This window comes from Polyodon spathula, chromosome 8 (assembly GCF_017654505.1).
Source record: "Polyodon spathula isolate WHYD16114869_AA chromosome 8, ASM1765450v1, whole genome shotgun sequence".
NCBI lineage: Eukaryota > Metazoa > Chordata > Actinopteri > Acipenseriformes > Polyodontidae > Polyodon > Polyodon spathula.
This window is the reverse complement of record NC_054541.1, coordinates 47,710,985-47,731,628: the sequence shown is the minus strand read 5'-3', so window position 1 is coordinate 47,731,628 and position 20,644 is coordinate 47,710,985. Positions and strand designations below refer to the sequence as shown.

The 20,644-nt window shown below is 40.6% G+C and overlaps 3 protein-coding genes across 3 annotated transcripts; 2 read left to right on the top strand and 1 right to left on the bottom strand.

Moving 5' to 3' along the window:
• The first annotated feature begins 1,916 nt into the window (after positions 1-1,916).
• On the top strand, positions 1,917-9,890 carry LOC121320073 (T-complex protein 1 subunit beta-like). The gene is made up of 16 exons (XM_041258248.1): positions 1,917-2,021; positions 3,236-3,310; positions 3,424-3,489; positions 3,900-4,011; positions 4,149-4,225; positions 4,453-4,565; positions 4,948-5,150; positions 5,395-5,495; positions 5,582-5,709; positions 5,966-6,069; positions 6,460-6,579; positions 6,684-6,812; positions 8,546-8,649; positions 8,792-8,891; positions 9,140-9,281; positions 9,603-9,890. The coding sequence occupies exons 1-16, from the start codon at positions 1,920-1,922 to the stop codon at positions 9,631-9,633; spliced, it is 1,707 nt and encodes a 568-aa protein (XP_041114182.1). The 5' UTR covers positions 1,917-1,919; the 3' UTR covers positions 9,634-9,890.
• A 497-nt stretch (positions 9,891-10,387) lies between these two features.
• Positions 10,388-12,704, bottom strand: LOC121320075 (leucine-rich repeat-containing protein 10-like). The gene has a single exon (XM_041258249.1). It carries the CDS (start codon positions 12,558-12,560, stop codon positions 11,715-11,717), a length of 846 nt encoding a protein of 281 aa, XP_041114183.1. The 5' UTR covers positions 12,561-12,704; the 3' UTR covers positions 10,388-11,714.
• Positions 12,705-14,968: 2,264 nt separating this feature from the next.
• On the top strand, positions 14,969-20,258 carry LOC121319148 (cathepsin E-like). Its single transcript, XM_041256329.1, has 6 exons — positions 14,969-15,024; positions 15,640-15,808; positions 17,780-18,064; positions 18,538-18,625; positions 19,276-19,541; positions 20,097-20,258. The coding sequence occupies exons 1-6, from the start codon at positions 14,969-14,971 to the stop codon at positions 20,256-20,258; spliced, it is 1,026 nt and encodes a 341-aa protein (XP_041112263.1).
• Positions 20,259-20,644: the final 386 nt, after the last annotated feature.

Below are 20,644 nucleotides of genomic sequence, written 5' to 3'. Positions count from 1 at the left end.
GATGAGATTTGCCCGTTTTTAAAAGTCAATTATAATATCTCTTACAAACCGAGGAAATAAAGTTCTCTCAAAAGTAGGCAGTGCTATGCAAAGCGGTATTATTGAAAAAAGTGATACTGTGGACACTTAATGAATGGCAAACACCACAGAAGTTAACTGTGCACCATAGTGACTGATCTGGGAAGGAAGAACATGGCTGCAGAGGAATAATGTGTCGACTGCAGAAACTCCTGAGCAAATCCATCCCAGCATTCAGCGTCCAACAGGGGCACTCTAACGTACAATGCTGCAGGCAACAATTCAAAATTAGTTTGGGCCAAGTTTAGATAAAAATGTAATTGTTGGACGATAAAACACAAAGAACAAAATACCTCTTTGTAACACTGAAGGATGATTGAGTGGTAATTTATTCACTACATATTGTTTATTTGCAAGGCAGGTCCAAACAAATAAAAAATATACAGCAGACTCTTACTAACCCAACCCCTCCTCTTCAATGACATCATGCCTTTTATAAACTGCAGTCTTCAGTAACTGAGGAGCAGCCTGAAGCATTGCCTTTTAGAAAAGGTTTGTGCAGCTCATAATTATAGTTGTAGACTCCTAATGAAGTGTAAGGTGGCAGCTTTCCAGTTTTGTGATGTGTATATATTCTCACAAAACAAGTATTGGGAGTATTTCTTTGGACTTACACCATGTCAAATACAGTAGTATCTTGGGGGGGGGCAGGTTCAAAATGGACTAGTTCAGGCAAGGTGGTACAGAACATCACTGTCCAATGTAGCTGGTCTAATCTTTTCCACAGACACTGGTTAATTATATTGACAACCACGCAGAGAATTGAAAGTTAAATGTAAGTTGCATAGGTCAAAAGTATTTTCTTTTCTAATTATTATGATTGTTAATATTATAGTTGTTTACTTAAACACATAATACATAACCAGAAACATGCAAACATTCAATCCATGATGTGTTTTTTGTATCAGCTTTTCAAAAGACGTTCCTGATTTTGACTGTGTCTGGGAAAATGATGCATTCCTGTTTTCTGAGCCATGCTGTGTGTTCATGTAACTTGCCAGAGAATGCTTTACTGTTCATTCTCAACACTGGCTGCACTTTTAGTTCCCAGCACGTGCAGACTTATACCTTTCTCTTGGCAAAGAAAACACCAATGGAGGGAACACAAAGACACTGTGGCTTGAGACTGGGTTTCAGGCCACTGCATGGCACACCAGAGATTTGCCTCAAACTAGGTCTAAAGTCTCCAGGACCAGGTTTCAAGGTACTGTTCCTGAAAAGGGATTTAAAAACCCTGTCCATTGATCTAAGATGAGTTACTTGTTTTAACCCTGGGACTCTGCTCAAAAGCACTGAAAGCTTATGCATTGTGGCCATCGTTTGTTTAATAAAATAGGCAATAATAAAAGAAAGGTGGCATTCGATACTAATTTAAAAATGAAACGTCTGGAGTTTAATCCTAAAACAGTAACCCCCCCCCCCCTTATGTGTGTCACATCTTAACACCAAATAATATGTATTCTTTTTTACTCTCACGTAAAGCATAAGACGTACAGGAGTCCTGTGAAATGTACCAACATATCATTTGCATGGCCAGCACGAAATATGAAAGAAAATTAAAATACATGTTTGAACATGGGCCATTTTTAATCCGTTGGAATACACCAGGCAGATTGAAATACGCGTGTTCGAGTCTTCTTTACATGGTACTGCATACAGTGGTAAATGCAGTTCGGCACACAATGTGTGTTTATTTTTCTTATGTGAATTTCCATCTCTACCTGCAAATTAACCAAAGGTTCTACACCAATTTATGTACAATTGTAAATATTTAAGTTTTTATTTACTTAACTGTCCACCAATACCACGGTATACTTAACGTTGCGTGCCACTATTGGCAAATGCAAAACCGAATGGGCTTTATTGCGTATTACGTCAACGCGCTAATCGCCGTTGTGAGGGATCTGAGCGCAGCTGCAGCTTTGTACAGCAGAGGAAGCATGGTAAGCAATTTTTAATTCCAGTTATTTGCATGAATACTTTTCAGAAAACATTGTATTTTGGCAGTACCTTAGTTTGGTGTATTACTATTGACCTTAATCTAGCCTGACGAGGTTTTCAGTTTACAAATAACAGTAAAAACACTTGGTCTGCGTTTGGCCGGTGTCTCTGGTGCTTGTCAGAGACAGGGCTGAAAGTAGCACATGGGCTGCGGTGAGAGAGACGCAGTTCACAGCTGAGATTCGTGCCTTTTTAATGTGAAAAAGCAAAGCAATATAAACTGAATTCAAAATGTTTAAAATTTCTGTCTGGTTTGTTTAGTAAAAAAATTGAATTCGGTGCTCCGTTTGTTTTACCTTTGCCGTGGTGTTGAAATGGATGACAGAGTGAAATACATGTACCCGGTTTCCGCACGGTCACGGCGGTTTTTTGTTACGTTGTAGTGCTAACTTATTACTGGTATTGATATTTTAAGTCAGTGCTGTAAACAATACATGCGTGTGTTCGTTTCATTGAATGTGCCTGACTTAATGAGGATAATAAAATCCCGTTAAATGTAGTTGGTCAGGTTTAGGCCGCACTGAGAAAAGCTTCTAGCGGGTTCTGGAAAGAGGAGGAGCGCTGGAGACCAGATCAGCCCTAGAAACCAACACTACACAGCGTTACTGAATAATGGACTGTTACCATTTTAGCAGCTGGAACGTGTTCAGGAATATTTTACTTTAAAAGGCGGTCAATTCTGAAATTCTTAATATCGTAATCTGTGACGATGAAACCTCGCAAATTAAACTTTTTTTTTTTTTTTTTAATGATTTATCGGTATTCTCTCACTTCCCTTAACCATGTCACAATCTGATAATGTTTTTTTCTTTTTTTGGCAAGGCTTAAGTCACCGCCAATCGTTTGTCTTTTTGACATCCTTATTTGGGTACTTTTACCATGCTCCACATTAATTAAAATATGAATGCAATAGATTAAAGATTTCAATGTTTGGAGATGAAATTTTGTATAGGTGGTGTAACTACACAATATGCAGATTAAGACACACTTCATCCGTATTTATTTTGGATGCCAGATTACTAGCAGCACCAAGACCACTATTTTTATATGTAAAGATTAAGATGATGTATAGTATAACAGTTGGAGCCTGTCAAGGTCTTTAACTACATGAAAATTATGTCTAACGCTTTTCTCTGTCTGTCTGCCTCTGTTCTAGGCATCCCTTTCACTTGCTCCTGTGAATATTTTCAGACCTGGTGCCGATGAGGAGAAGGCCGAAACAGCCCGACTGGTAATATAAGTCAAGCATACACCATACAATCTAGATTTCGATTTCTATGTTTTGCCATTCTGTTTATTCATTTGAATGTTTCAATGAAGCTGTTTCTTTTCATTTAATTGTAGTCTTCCTTCATTGGTGCCATAGCCATTGGGGATTTGGTTAAAAGCACTTTGGGACCAAAAGGAATGGTAAGTGTGTGCAGATGCTGTTTCAGAAACTGAAAACAATCAGGCAGAATCGTGATTCTGGAGAGCAGGCATCATTAACATGCTTAAATAAGAAAATATTGAATCAAAGCTCACTGAAAAGGATTATGCATTTGACTCTTGTGCTCCTGTTGGTTTAGCACTTCTGGTGTAATATAGAACTTGTACTCTAGTAACTGGTTTGGGTTGGTTGTGTTCATGGCATTGGCTTGGATCCTACTCGAATTCATGTGAATCAGTTCTCTCCAGCAACAGAGAATATATGGGAACAGATTTAAAAATAAATTCAAGAAAATGTACATGTTAACTTATTGATAAAATACAATACACACATTTAATTTGTAAATGTGTTATTACGTTGTTAATCCATTCTTTTAAATGTTATTGTTTAGGACAAGATTCTTCTTAGCAGTGGAAGGGAAGGCTCAGTCACAGTGACAAATGATGGCGCCACCATTCTGAAGGCAATTGGTATTGACAACCCGGCAGCCAAGGTGCTTGTTGGTGAGTGTAGTACTTTAAACATATTGCAGCACTATAGGTGTTTGGATTAATACTTCTTTGAAACTGGCGATGTAATAAGACTTTTTTAAAAAGCAAGTGTATTAACCGGTTTATTGAATACTGTGTTTCTTGTTTAGATATGTCCAAAGTTCAAGATGATGAAGTTGGGGATGGAACCACATCTGTCACTGTGCTGGCAGCTGAGCTGTTGAGGGTAAGATGTTCTGTACTCAAGTCCTATTATAAATACATATTAGAGCTGGTCACATTGACATGGAAAGTTACGTAATTAATGGCATTAGTCTGGGATGCATGTGCCTACTGTTCTGTGAAAGCCTAACATATCCTCTTAATGTTACTCTAATTCTGCAAAAGTTTTATTGTTAACCCACTTGGTATGCAAGTACTCAAATAATTCAGCAATTGTATTTTCCATGCCAGGAAGCAGAACTCCTTATTGCAAAGAAGATCCATCCTCAGATCATCATCTCTGGCTGGAGAAAAGCAACCCAGGCAGCGAGGGATGCCTTGAGGAGTGCTGCTGTAGACCATGGGTTCGTGTCATATTAATGGGTGAAGAATTGTAAGAATGCCCTCGTTGTGTGCTGACCAAGCTGTTTTATGGGCAAAAAAATGCATCATTTGTTTGTTTCTGTTTCTGTGTCTTGTTTCTCGTAAAGGGGCTACGTTTTGATGGTTCTGTCTTGTTGCTTGTTTAGGTGGCTGTGACCCCATTAGTGGGGTCTGTTCAATTGATCTAAACATTGCTGTTACAGTTTTAGATAGTTACTATAGGATACTATATCTAACAGTACCTGCAGTTCTGATTAATGTGATCCAATGCCACAAAGGGTATTTTAATAATTTAATTTTCAAATTTGTTTAGATCTGCTAACATTTGGGGCAATTAAAAGTGTACTGCAATGTCTTTCACAGAAACGATGAAGTGAAATTCCGTGAAGACCTGATGAACATTGCCAGAACCACCCTGTCCTCGAAGCTGCTGACTCACCACAAGGAGCACTTTTCCAACCTGGCAGTGCAAGCTGTGCTCAGACTGAAGGGCTCTGGCAATCTGGAGGCTATCCATGTCATTAAGAAGCTTGGCGGCAGCTTGACAGATTCATACTTGGATGAAGGTGATGTTTGAATTGGAAATGAGTGCAGAATTAAACTGTTTGCATTTACTGTACGTTTTACACTTTTTTGTCATTGTAAAAGATTGTCTGTTTTTTATATAATTAGAATGAACTGCGCAGTGATAGGTGAAACTTTAGTCGCAGTGGTTTTACAGGTTTAGCAGTATTGCTGGTAGTCCTCCTTTCCCACCCATTTGACAATGAGTAGGTGTGCTGTAGTAACATTGTTTGTTAATCTTTACAGGTTTTCTGCTAGATAAGAAGATTGGTGTAAACCAGCCCAAAAGAATTGAAAATGCAAAAATACTCATTGCAAACACTGGCATGGACACAGATAAAATTAAGGTATGTGTCCTCTCAGAGGCAGAAGTTTGTGTATGAATCCATAACGATTCAACTGGAAGTGACTTTTTTCCATTCCATTTACTTAGATATTTGGTTCCCGAGTGAGAGTGGACTCCACAGCCAAGATAGCAGAAATTGAACAGGCAGAGAAAGAAAAGATGAAGGAAAAGGTTGAACGCATCCTGAAGCATGGAATCAATTGTTTTATTAACAGGTAATTCTCAAATAACCTTGCCGTTTTGTATTAGTCTTGGGTGTGCATGATAAATTCAGAAAGCTGTGCAGACCCTATTTAGTCTGTAAAGGCTGATAAGAGTTTTCATCAAGGGCAAAAATCCACGTCTGAAACCTATAGATATCTGTATTCTAGGATAACTGCCTTGCACACCTCCTGTCCAGTATTAAGTCTCTGCACTCTGATCCTCTCCATGGAGTGGTCTGTTGGGGACTGATACACTTTTCTCTTTTAGGCAGCTCATCTATAACTACCCCGAGCAGCTGTTTGGTGCAGCTGGTGTGATGGCTATTGAGCATGCTGACTTTGCTGGGGTGGAACGCCTCGCACTTGTTACCGGTAAGTGTTTTAAAAGATTGTGAACTGAACTCGGAAGGTTTGATGTTAAACGTGTAATACCCATATGAATGTCACACACTAGAGTCTTAGATGTAGCTAGAGAACTTTTGGATGAAACTTGGTTGGCAAAATGAGTTTATCACCATCTGGTGATCTATGGAAGAACCTGTCATTTGGCATACTTTTATTTTGTTCATCTTTGACTCATTTTGCATTTACAGCTGTGGTGGGAATGTATATTACCAATGTACTTGTTACATGTGAGCGGCATTTGTTTTTTATGATTGACTCAATTCCATACACCTGAATGTAGGCTGTGTTGTGTTTTTTTTTTTTTCTGGTGTAACACAGTTAGTGTTACTTTCTGGTAACACATTCTTTGTTTACCAGGTGGTGAAATTGCTTCAACCTTTGATCACCCAGAGATGGTGAAACTGGGCCACTGTAAACTTATTGAAGAAGTCATGATTGGAGAGGACAAGCTGATCCACTTCTCTGGAGTGGACATGGGTATGTAGGGACACTAATAATCATTTAATATGAAGAGTACAATGAGCATTATACAGTAGGATTGTCTTCCCAGTAGTTGAGTTCAATTTCAAATTCTTTTTCAGGTGAGGCTTGTACCATCGTCCTCCGAGGAGCGACACAGCAGATCCTGGATGAATCGGAGAGATCTTTACATGATGCCCTCTGTGTTCTTTCCCAGACAGTGAAAGAAACCAGGACTGTCTTTGGTGGAGGTGAGCTTACACACGTGTGTGTGTGTGTGTGTGTATGTGTATATTACAGTGCCTATAGAAAGTCTACACTCCTTTTACCTTTTGTTGCTTTATAGCCTGGAATTAAAATGCATTAAAATAGTTTTTTTTTCATTTATCTACACATCCTACCCCACAACTTTCAAGTGAAAAATATTCTAGAAATGTGTAGAAAATTAATTAAAAATAAAAACTGAAATAGCTTGGTTGGATAAGTGTCCACCCCCCTTGTAATAGCAATCCTAAATTAGCTCAGGTGTAACCAATCGCCTTCAAAATCACACACCAAATTAAGTGGCCTCCACTTGTTAAATTGTAGTGATTCACATGATTTCAGGATAAATCGAGCATCGGGTAGTGCATTTCAAAGCAAAGACTCAACCATGAGCACCAAGGTGCTTTCAGAAGAACTCTGGAACAAAGTTGTTGAAAGGCACAGATCAGGGATGGGTATAAAAAAATATCAAGGACATTGAATATCCCTTTGGAGCACAGTCAAGACGATTATTAAGAAGTGGAAGGTGTATGGCACCACCAAGACCCTTCCTAGATCAGGCTGTCCCTCCAAACTGGATGAAGGAGACTGATCAGAGACGCTACGAAGAGGCCAATCTCAACTTTGCAAGAGCTACAGGCTTTTATGGCCAAGACTGGTCAAAGTGTGCATGTGACAACAATATCCCAAACATTCCACAAATCTGGCCTGTATGGTAGTGTGGCAAGAAGGAAACTACCATTAATAAAGCATTATGTTTGGCGCAATCCCAACACAGCTTATCGCCCAAAGAACACCATCCCTACTGTGAAGCATGGTGGTGCTAGCATCATTTTACGGGGATGTTTCTCGTCGGCAGGGACTGGGGCACTTGTCAGGACAGAAGGGAAAATGAATGAAGCAAAATACAGAGAAGTTCTTGAGGAAAACCTAATGCCCTCTGCAAGAAAGCTGAAACTGGGACCGAAGTTCACCTTTCAGCATGACAACAACCCAAAGCACACAGCCAAACCAACCCTGGAGTGGCTAAGGAACAGAAAGTTTAAATGTGACCCAGTCAGAGCCCCGACCTAAATTCAATTGAAAATTTGTGGCATTCCTTGAAGATTGCTGTCCATCAATGCTCCCCAAGGAACTTGACAGAGCTTGAATAGTTTTGTAAGAATGGGCAAATATTGCCAAATTTAGGTGTGCAAAGTTGATAGAGACCTATCCCAACAGACTCACAGCTATAATTGCTGCCAAAGGTGCTTCCACCAAGTATTTACTCAGGGGTGGAGCCTTATCCAATTATGATCTTTCAGTTTTGTATTTAATATGTAATTTCTCAATAAATGCTTTTTCCCCTTAACAGTGTGGAGTGTGGTGTGTAGAGAAGTGGGGAAAAAAAATCTCATTTTAAATGCATGAAACTCTTGAGGCACTGACGCAACAAAATGTTCAAGGGGGAGTGGTCTTTCTCTAGGCACTGTGTGTGTGTGTGTATATATATATATATATATATATATATATATATATATATATATATATATATATATATATATATATATATATATATATATATATATATATATATATATATATATATATATATATATATATATATATATAAACATGTGTGGGTCAAGGGGGAGGGGGGGATTGTCACTATTGTACAAAATAAGTGCAAATGTTGTGAGCTGATTCATTAAGGTGATTTTTTTTTTTCTCTCCCCAAAAGGCTGCTCGGAGATGCTGATGGCCAAGGTTGTAACTGATCTGGCTATCAGAACACCAGGCAAGGAGGCGGTTGCTATGGAATCGTTTGCTAAAGCACTTGCAATGGTAAGCCTCACTGGTATTATTCCTGGGCTGTTGGCTGTGCTGACCCGAGTACTACATCTATGATGTTTTCTATAATGCAAAAGTGTGTTGGATTTCAACACTAAAAGTGGATAAGTACATTCTGATTTATTCTGTGTTTCAGCTGCCAACTATCATAGCTGACAATGCAGGGTATGACAGTGCAGATCTGGTTGCTCAGCTAAGGGCAGCTCATGTGGAAGGAAAGACTACCTATGGTCTGGGTAAGTACATGTGCAGTTCATTTTAGTACAATAGTGAATCAGCATTACACATCTGAGAAAGCACTCAAACATTCAGTAATGTACTGGATTAAATGTGTATGTGGCTCATTGTTTGAACCACAACTAAATGCATGCCTGTGTTTCCCTGCCTAGGATATCTGAAGTGCGTTTATTTAAAAGTCTTGTGGATGTTCCGTATGTGTGGTTTTGATTGATATTATTTATTTTTATTTATTTAAAAAATTTAGACATGGTCAATGGAACTATTGGAGACATGGTGGAGCTGGGAGTCACAGAAAGCTTCCAGGTGAAAAGGCAAGTCCTGCTGAGTGCAGCGGAAGCAGCAGAGATGATCCTCCGTGTGGATAACATCATAAAGGCAGCACCAAGGTAGAAGTTTTTGATTGTATTGCATCTCAATTGTGTGGTGACCAGTCTATGTACCGACCTCATTCTGTAGTGTTTCATGACCTCTCAAACCCTCCTTGGCTGTTTCTTGCCCAAATACCATATTGCTGGGTATCTCCTCCAATAAAGGAATTTAGATAGCTGTCAATACAAGTTTAATTGAAGTAAACTGAGCATGCAATTCTTTGAGTGGCGCCAAGAGAACTGAGATAATTGGAGAAGACAAAGGTATTGTGTTAAATCTGAGCCCTGGTTCACACAACTCAAAGTATTTTCTAATTTTTTTTCTTCATCGTTTTCTAGAAAACGAGTACCAGACCACCATCCGTGTTAATCGCTACATCTCCAGGAACGTGTGGACCAGATATTACCAGGGGGAGATCAGAGAACAATCTTGTGGCAGAACGGAGCTGGGTGCATGAGGAGAATGGCTTGCGTATTTATAACCCTTAGAAATGCTGCCTGCCAGGTTCATTTACCTGTGGCTGTCTGTACCGACTCTGTAGTTCTTATTCTTCCATCTGTGTGTGAGAACTTGCTGTTTTTGTTAAATTTAACATTTGTTTTCCCATCATAAAAATGGCACAATTACCTTGTTCCTGATTTATTTTATATTCTTTCATGTATGGTTAGGGATAAAGGGTATACTGTGGGATTGTATTGACACTCAATTATAACATTTGTGGTTGCCCCCCCATATTACAGAGCATTCCAGTCTGAATTAAGTGCCCAGGTCTCAATAACTGGGTATCCCACATTTAAAAAAAAATTCTGAGAAACCTACATGTGGTTTTCTTTGGGGTGGATCCTTTGCAGTCTGCTTTTAAAATGATGTATTTGTCTTAGAAAAAAAAGTTCAGAGGTTCTCAGAATAAGCTGTTTTCTTGCAAACCGTCAACACATTCATGTAAGACATCTACCCTGGACCCCTGTTCTCTGTCTTACATAGTGTATGTATCATCAGCCACCAATGGAGGAAACTTAGCCCTCGTAAGCTGACCTCATAGCAATTGCTGCCTTTCCTACTGGGACTGTCCAGCACTGCCTAAAAAGATACTTGTTGCCTTTTTAAAAGTGTTTTACATAAACAAAAATCATGTTATTGCAGCAAGTAAAAGTATACAAAGTTCCCTCGTGATTTCATCATTTACTAATCTGGTTAACTCGTGTTGACGGTAAGTTGTACCAGTACTATGCTTGACTGTCATGACCCCTCACTAATTCACTGCCCTTGATATTTCATTCCTTTGTGTTGGAAAACTGGATTGGTTTTAGTTGGAAGCCACGTGACGATAACAGATTTCTGAAAATATTCTTAGTTCAAGCTTTGTGTGGGATGAGCCATTCTTGTTCTTCAAATGTATTTTGTCTTCTACAGGTACGCTGTTCACTTCACACACCATATTGAATGCTGTAGCATGACAGGTTATGCAACAAAGGGATTCAAACATATATTGGTTAAATAAACAAGAAGAAAAAAAAAAGTTTGGTCAGGTTGGGAAGCCCCATGTTTGAATCATGGTGATTTTGAGAGCTTTTATTGCTTCACACTGAATCACACTTTAGCACTCATTTGAATTTATTTTTCTGTGATCTTCATAACAAAATGAGTGAAACATCAAGTTTGGAAATAAACAGTTGTAATAAAGAATAGTGAATTGTGTGCAATATTGCTGGGAATGTTGAATACAGTTTTCTTATGATCATTTTGTATTGATGATTTAGCTCCACACTGAAGGAGGGGGTCCTGTCATTCTGCAAAGCACTGAAATTGTAGACTAAACAAGGTGTCTGTCTTAAACACCCTCGACATGTTTTTCATTTTTTCAGGCAATTGATCCCAAGCATGAGCTTTGTTCACTTAAACTTTGCCTTGATGTTCATCTGTCGTGACATGGCTTTGTTCTCTTTCCCTTTCCACAAACCTTAATAAATTTATTATTGATGTTCAGTCATGTATGAAGAAAGATTGAAATGAACAAGTACTAGTGTCAACATATGGTCAAATATGTATTGACAATTAAAGCAACCTGTAGTGCATACAATAGTGTATACAAAGTATGGACAAAAACAACTAGTGTAAATATTTAGCCAGACACAAGTATACATATATGCTTTTTTTAGTACAATGCATATGTTCTATCCCCTACTTTCTGCATACCAAATAACAATTTCCAGAATTCTATGTGCAGTAGTAAAACACTGTAAACAATGTAATAAGCTAACCAGAAGTGCATCCTAGTGCTTGTATTCTGATTATGCAAAATCTTAAAAATTACTTTAATGTTGCTGTACAAGTTTTCTCACTACAACAAAATAAGTTTCAGGAAGTACTATGCTGTTCAAGGCTTTCACCATACAGCAGCTGAGCTCTGTTCTTCAGTAATTCGACAGTCTGTTCCTGCAGTTATCTTCCTAGATGATGGCGTCTTGATCTGGTTCAGTCTGCGATTCGATCTGGGGCTCCTTGGTTTCCGTAAGTGGCTCTCCGGTCTGCTTCTGCTTGTTGTTTTCTTCTTTGATTTCTTCAGTGTTTGTCGCCCACCTCCCCACCCTCCTCACCCCCTCAGCCACGGCAGGGGCGTTCACGCAGGGGTTGTGGTCGTAGATCACCAGCTTCAAGCCCTTGAGGTGTGCCAAGCTGGGGAAACGTCTGATACGGTTCCTGTCCACGTCGATCACGTCCAGAAAGTGCATCTCCAGCAGGACCTCAGGGAACTCGGAAAACAGGTTCCCAGAGAGCCAGATACTGCTCAGGTCCTCCAGGCGATTCAGTTCTTTGGGGAGGCACCTCAGCTGGTTGTAGCCCACGTGGAGGGTTTTGAGGCTCCGCAGCTCGCAGATGACATCTGGGAAGTCACTGAAGTAATTGGTTTCGATCCACAGGGTCTTCAGCTCCTTCAACAGGCTCAGCTCCCAGGGCAACGCGTGAAGCCTGTTGTTGCCCAGGTACAGAATGGAGAGCTGCTTCAGGCTGCACACCACTATAGGCAGCTCCCTGAACCCATTGAAATCCAGTGCCAGGATCTGGAGGCTCTGCAGCTGCTTCAGCTCCTGGGGCAGGCTCCTCAGCTTGTTATCGCTCAAGTAGAGTTTGACCAGTCGAGTGAAACTGCAGATCTGAACAGGGAATCTTCTCAACTGGCTCCCGCTCACGTCCACCATCTTATCCAGCGGCATTTCCTCCAAGTCGCCAATAAGGAACTTCTGACACTTCTTGGAGGGGATGAAGGCAATAGTGGCCCTGATAGTATTGCCCATTTTTCATTGGGACACTCACTCCTGCTCCATTTTACAGAGAGACTCTTTTCCTTGCTGACTGTCTCTGCAAAATGCTTTCCAGCCAGACCCTGAAGACCAATGTAATCTCCAGTTCATGCTGATGGTCACAGGCTTTGTGAGCTGTGGAATGTTTCTGATAACTCTTGTGATTGCTAATTCCAGGAACACGTCCCAAAATGTGCTATCTCACTATTCCCAGGCCCATTCACATACCAGCATCTGGCAGCGTTCCTTTTCTATTATCAAGGATCCAAAGCTGCCATCCTCTAAAAAGGCTGTAGAATTTCAAGTGCTGCTTTGGCAGGCACCACTGCTGTCTGTAACACACTGCCTAAATGCATAGAGAGAGTATTGGGATATGGTTTTACTGTGCTGTGCCATCTCTTTATTGGACATTTACTGTACAGCTGTCTGAATGGAAGTGTAAGAAATAAAGGTAAGTGTTTTATATTCCTGCAGCGCAGTCTGAGTTTCTCAGGATAATGGGGACTCTCTTTATTTGGGAGATACTGTGCTTCAGTTTTGAATGTGTCTTTTCTTTTAACAGTGCCTGAATGAAGCTTGCCAGATGACCAGCACTATCTTGTCCTCTGTTTATTTTACTAAGTCGACTACATATCTGACAGCTTCAAGTGTCGTAACCAATGGCAACAATGATTGTTTAGCCATCTGCTTCCTCGTGTACACAGTATCTGTCTTTGTGCATTGTGGGGGTAATAAGGGTGAAGCAAGCTTTTCTAGCTTTGCTTTGTTACAGCTCTAGATTTTACCCCACTCAGGACTGCCCTCTTTGTAAATATCCTGGTTTCTCTGAAAGCAAGGAATAAGCAAGACGACATGCACTGTGAATCCAGACTTGCCAGAAACCCATTTTCGGGAGGTGAAATGAAGAACAAATACACTAAATAAAAAGAATTTCCTGTAAAATTTGCTTGTAATTTAGCATTTTACCATGTTTTCCACGTGCTTTTTTAGCATGTGTTTACAAAGCCTTACCATGTTTATATATAATCTACCATGCAAGCATGTGCTTTTAACTATACCATTTCCCAAGTTGATAAAGCCATGATAAATTAACAGACTTCGAAGTGTGACCCTCATAAAGCTTTTTCAAAGTTTGACAGTAGATTATGTATTAAATTGTTCAACAGACAGTGTACAGTACGGTCACTGTGCCCTCTCTGCAGGAACAACACGCTCAACAGACTTGAGTCCAAGAGGCAGTATATCCAAGGCATTTTATTTATTTATTATTTTATTATTTATCTGTGTCTATTAAAAGGGGGACAATGATCCATTTCCTAGTTTTCTGGGTAGACACTGTGTGGGATGTTTGGGGATGGAGGTAAAAGCAGTTCCGTTGTTACTATATACTGTGAATGCTACCAACTTTCTGAGTGACCATGTAATGCAGGGGAGATTCACCTGTGTTGGTATTACAGTGCATTAAACAGGCAGCCTTGTATTGCATTAAAACTAGTTAATCGTTTACATAAATCTGTCTAAATGAGTAATTTCATGCGCTTGAATGGGCTGTATTTTTGGTCAAAATTGGGAAAAACTGTGGTAAAAATTGAATCTAAATATGCTTGAGTACAATCAGCTGTTAGTTAGGAGAGAGATTGAAGTCTAAAACAGGTTGATATTGAACAGGCTGCAAGACCAGCTCCCTAAACTGGATTAGACTGGGCTACACAAACCTTGCTGTGCCTAGACATCCAGATACAATATACAATGAAATATTTTTGTAATATTATGTTAAAAGTGCCTGTTTCTAATACTGAAACATAATCTGGCCTGATAGGGTATTAGAAACCTATGAGTTCCCCAAGAGTAACATATCTGTTCACTGGCTTAGGGGTCTGAGGATCAACACTATATAACGTGGACCAGGATTCCACAGAGCCTTGTGCAGTATGTGGGAGATACACTTAGAATAGTAATAGGGAATCGCTTCCACTTGAGAAATCTGTGACAGATTTTAGACCCCAGATTCCATTTACTACTAAAGCAGAAGGGCACTGGGTATCACAGTGAACCCGGTCTTGCTTTCTTTTTGCTTTTGAAGAGGGGACGTATATCTATTTAGAGAGATTACCAAATGGGTGACAAATGTAACCAGCTTACAGATGCCTTTCAAAGTGAAGCTTGTACTTGGAAAACAAAGACTGTATGTTCAATACTGTAACTGCTGTCCATGGAGTGCACTGGTCCAAGAGGGAAAGGGTTAAGTTGTCCTGCAGCTTTTAAACCCTATTGACGCAGCTCACCTGACTCACTCTTTGAAGAGCACACTCTGACCTGAGTGTTTAAAGCCCGCTGCCCTCTCTCACTGTGAGTGGTGGGGGATGATCTGCAGAGGCACCGAAATGTCTGCAATCATAACCATGCCGTGGCTGATCATAGCATTCACTGGTTTACAGGTCACTGACTCTGTAATAAGGTAGGTGGACATTAATCGAGTATGAAACCAACTATATTAAGTACAAGTTATTGAGTAAATCATACTCGGGCTACAGAATACGATGTATGTTAGACTGCCTGTCAGACTCTATGTAGGTCACACATGTTTTCATTTATGTAGATTACCCTTTGTCCAATTGCTAAGGACATTACTTCACAGTTATTGAGTATAGAGAGGGATGGGTATAAGGAGTCCACATTTTTCCACATGCATACAGTGGATGTAGATCATGATGATGTGCTTTTCTTGTTAATGTTTGCTCTTGTTTTGTATTCATAGCCCAGGTGAAGGATACATGTCACTGACATGCCCCTTAGAGCTGAAGCCCAGTATCTGTATGTGATTGAAGCCCAGCTCTCTTGCAGTATCTGTATGTGATTGAAGCCCAGCTCTCTTGCAGTAGCTGTATGTGATTGAAGCCCAGCTCTCTTGCAGTAGCTGTATGTGATTGAAGCCCAGCTCTCTTGCAGTAGCTGTATGTGATTGAAGCCCAGCTCTCTTGCAGTAGCTGTATGTGATTGAAGCCCAGCTCTCTTGCAGTAGCTGTATGTGATTGAAGCCCAGCTCTCTTGCAGTAGCTGTATGTGATTGAAGCCTCGCCTGTTCAAAGTGTTTGTTTTCCAGAGTACCTCTGATGAGATTCAGTTCCATCAGGAAGAAGCTGAGAGCAGCGAGGAGACTAGCAGTGTTTCTGAGGGATCACGATCCTGACATCTTTGCACGGAAATACTCTCACTGCTATCCTCCTAGATTAGAAAAGAATTGAATATGTTCAGTCTTGAACAAAGAAGACTATGCGGCAATCTAATTCAAATATTCAAAAGTCTAAAAGGTATTGACAATGTCGACCCAAGGGACTTTTTCGACCTGAAAAAAGAAACCAGGACCAGGGGTCACAAATGGAAATTAGACAAAGGGGCATTCAGAACAGAAAATAGGAGGCACTTTTTTACACAGAGAATTGTGAGGGTCTGGAATCAACTCCCCAGTAATGTTGTTGAAGCCGACAACGTGAGATCCTTCAAGAAGCTGCTTGATGAGATTCTGGGATCAATAAGCTACTAACAACCAAACGAGCAAGATGGGCCGAATGGCCTCCTCTCGTTTGTAAACTTTCTGATGTTCTTATGTTCCTCACAGTCTCACGACCGGCAGAGAGAGGCTGTCTAACAACATGGACTTGAGTCCTCAGCAGCACAACTAAGAGAGCTTCTCCACCGCCGTGCACGGCTAAGAGAGCTTCTCCATCGCCGTGCACGGCTAAGAGAGCTTCTCCACCGCCGTGCACGGCTAAGAGAGCTTCTCCACAGCCGTGCACAGCTAAGAGAGCTTCTCCACCGCCGTGTCACACACATATTGGCATGGTGGTGATTTTCATCTTTTCAAGTTTTTTTTTTCTTTTTTAAATGGATGAGCACCTTGGTATGCAAGGCAATAGTAGCTTCACTTGTAAGTTTATAGGAAACTTGACATTTCCCATCAATCTCAGTGGTTCTGGGTGCTGGGTCTCCTTGAATCAGCTTCTTTCTCTCTATATCTGTCTTTACTTGGCTCTGAGCTTGCTGTGAGCATGCTTGGATATACCTAACTGCTGGGCATTGAACAGCCTTCCTCATTCCATTCAAATCATGTGACAGTGTGACCGTTCAACTCTGTGTGACGACTCTGCTGGGTACTCTCTCTCTCTCTCTCTCTCTCTCTCTCTCTCTCTCTCTCTCTCTCTCTCTCTCTCTCTCTCTCTCTCTCTCTCTCTATATATATATTGTCTATGCTGAATAGGTGGTCACATGGTCACATTACTCAAGGAAGCTTGTTTAATGTCATGCAGTTAGGATCTCTAGGCAAGTACAAAGCAAGTTCAGAGAAACAGCTGTAAAGAAAAACAATGTTTGGAGTAGTGGAACCCCTCAGAAGGATTGCAGACGTGCTAATAAAGCACAGGCAATGTAAAACAACTGAATTGAAATGACATCTGAAACAAATTCCTCTTCGTAATTACCAACAGATCATTACCAGCATGGGATTAAAAACATGAACTTATTTATACTACAAACTGCACATGTGCCAGTTAAGACTGTTCTCTAGTCCATCTTTATAGTAATACATTAAATTGTAATGACAAAAGGCAGCACTGTGGTTACATTTTAACAGCGATTGATACTTCTACCAGTAGTTTAATCACAGACAGCAAGAGTGATCTGCAGTCGGGCCACAGGCTAGGACCCTATATGCTGGTCAGTGCAATGTTGCTGTCATGCAGCAGTGATTCCAGCAGGTGGGGATAGAGCCGACAGTGTTTTAGAATTTCAGGGGAAAAGAAATCCCTGATCATAGTTTTGGGTGTCTCTGGAGTCCTCTAGTGGAAATTCGGTATATTACACCAGCATTCCGGAATACATCATAGCCACACAACATCCTGAACATATTGGAGCTGATTAACAAAGCTTTTACCCCACAGTGTAAGCTATTAAAAAAAGGAACCTTTTAAAGCAACAAAATGAGAAATAGTGAACCTAACTTACTTAAACTGCCTTCAATAATACCTGTTGTGTTTATTTCAAATTTAGTTTTTCTCCTTTTGAAAAAAACATAATAGTAATTTAGTCTTTGAGTAAAAGGCCACATTATAGAAAATAAGCCCCATTATGTATTTTTTATTTTTACAGTGGTGCAACATCAGATGTGGGCTCTCTGAGGTTTATTTTATATAACCCAGTTACTGGTTGCTAGATAAAATGACCATATGTCTCTCATTATACAAGATCAGTTTAATTTAATGCTGATTGTTCACAGTATTCCCCTCCTTGTTTCAGGCCCAATACTACAGGAAAATCATTATCGGCACCCCCCGCAGAATTTCACTGTGTTGTTTGACACAGGCTTGTCAGATGTCTGGGTCCCGTCTGCATACTGTGTCAGCGAGGCCTGCAGTAAGTACACCTCAGTGCACAAGGGAGAATTTAAACACCTTAGAGCAAGGGAGTCCAATCCCGGTCCTGGAGGGCCATTCCACGACAGGTTTAACAGGTGAAATTGTATAATGAACTACTTCAGGGCAGGGCCAGATTAACCCACCCCTGGGCCCTATGCAAACACACACACCTCTATATACATTCTAGCCTTTATGACTAGCGCTCATTAAAAAACATGCCCTTTTCTCCAGAGCAGAGAAACTGACAATGTTTTGGCATACAAGTAATTTCAGGTGTTACATATGGTAGATTTCTGTACCCTATAGAATTCTGTACCCTTGATCTTTAAAAGATCACTAGACGTGAACGCTTACAGTATTTACATGTAATAAAATGTAAATGTGTTTTAAAAGAAAAATACAGTTTTATAGGGTTACCTTTAATCAAGGGTTTTGTGTATTGAGCAACGCAGGAGGCTGAACATACTGTACATTTAGAAGATTAGTGGTTTTAAATGTGCTGTTTTATTTTGCTACAGAATTAGTTTGGTCTTGTTTTCAATATTTGTTGCAAACTGCAGCAGAACTCAATGGCAGCACTTAAGAACACAGCAGGAGTCGGGCACAGGAATATCGCGAAAAACTGCATCTGCACAGGGATGGAATCATGTGGGGATACAGAATTCTATGGGGTACAAAAATCTATGTAACACCTGCCAGAACAGTTTGATTTTGAGATGCATGCCTCAGTTCGAGTGTCAGTGAGTTTTTTCCAGTTAAGGTGCAAATCTGTACATGTAAAAACAAACAAACAAACAAACAAAAAGCACATAACAGTTTTGGGCCTCCCTTGAGTTTGGGCCCTAGGCACATATGCCTACTTTGCCGGTGCATTAGCCCTGCTTCAGGGTCTGGATGCAGGTTTAATTAAACAACTTCAAACAGGGCTGGAACAGGGCATGCCCCACACACCAAGGAGAGGTTAGGACTGATCAGAGCCCCGCCCACACAGCAAGGAGAGGTAAGGGCTGATCAGAGCCACGCCCACACAGCAAGGAGAGGTTAGGATTGATCAGAGCCACGCCCACACAGCAAGGAGAGGCAAGGACTGATCAGAGCCACGCCCACACAGCAAGGAGAGGCAAGGACTGATCAGAGCTACGACCCACACAGCAAGAAGAGTTTAGGACTGATCAGAGCCACTCCCACACAGTAAGGAGAGGTAAGGGCTGATCAGAGCCACGCCCAAACAGCAAGCAAAGGTAAGGGCTGATCAGAGCCACGCCTACACAGCAAGCAGAGGTAAGGACTGATCAAAGCCATGCCCACACTGCAAGAAGTAAGGGCTGATCAGAGCCAAGCCCACACAGCAAGAAGGGCTGATCAGAGCCACACCCACACAGCAAGGAGAGGTAAAGGCTCTCTATCACATAAAAAAATAAAAAGCTCACATTTTGTGTTTATTCAATGTTTTCATATACCTCAGTTCGTGATTGACTGCACAAAATTATCCAGCTTGCCGAGAGTGGATTTTACAATTGGACAGGTTGAGTATACGCTGACTGCTGAAGCGTATGTTAGGAAGGTGAGTTGGCTTTCTTGGTTTGGAACTGGACTTATTGTGAATGCTAATCATGCAGCTACAAGACAGGGATAACTAGAGGGACTCGACTGTATGTCACGCTTAGATTTGACCTGGATGTCAAGAACCCAATTTCATAAAACTCTATTTGGGGAATCCTTAGCAGAAGTTGTGCAAGACAGGAAAGGTTTCTGGAATTACTTTATTAGCTACTAGGGGCATGCTGTTACTCGTACTCGGAATTGCTTTTAAGAAGTCTTTATCAGCAGGCATTCAATAAATCCATTCATTCAATAAATCCATTCATTAACGTGTTGATTACAATCGAGTACCAATCAACGGCAATTAAGTTCCGCATTGTTTCCAAAGCCGATTGGAAGATTTTTTTCTTCTCATCCGGCGCACGGATATTGTTAGTGCCGTGCTGGCGTGCCGAGGCCGTCCGGCAGTAAAGTTGATTGCCAGTGATTGGCACTCTATTGTAAACATGAGTGAAGGACAGCAACACTACATGTTGCAGTTACAGTTAATGCTGATATTTGAGTCTTTTCTTTCAAGGAACAACTGAATGGAAGAGAAATCTGCTTTAGTGGATTTGAAGCCTTAGATCTCTACATCCAATCAGGACCTCTCTGGATTCTCGGAGACGTCTTCCTAGCAGAATTCTACAGCGTTTTCGACTGTGGGAATGACAGGGTTGGGTTTGCAAAAGCACGCTAGAACACTGACGTAAAACACAGGACAGTGTAAAACAAGAACGAGGGGCTGTTTAATATTTGTACTTCACACAGTGTGCTGACGACTAGGAGTCCTGGGTTTGAAATATGCAGTCAGCGTGAAATTAAAACAATTATTGAATCAAGCTATCACATAACAATTTCTAATTTTAAACAGTAATTCATTTAATGTTTGATGTAGTGCTGAGACAAATATTGGATATTTGATTGAAATGTTATTCGTGTTCCATGTGACCTTCGTATTAGCTCATATAACAACTTGATGTCAATGAATGTGTCAAAAAGGTATCATGCAAAGGAAACCAATGCATAATGATGTCACAGAGATATTTTGATGGTGAACCAGGTTTTCTGTAATGTGCTACAAAT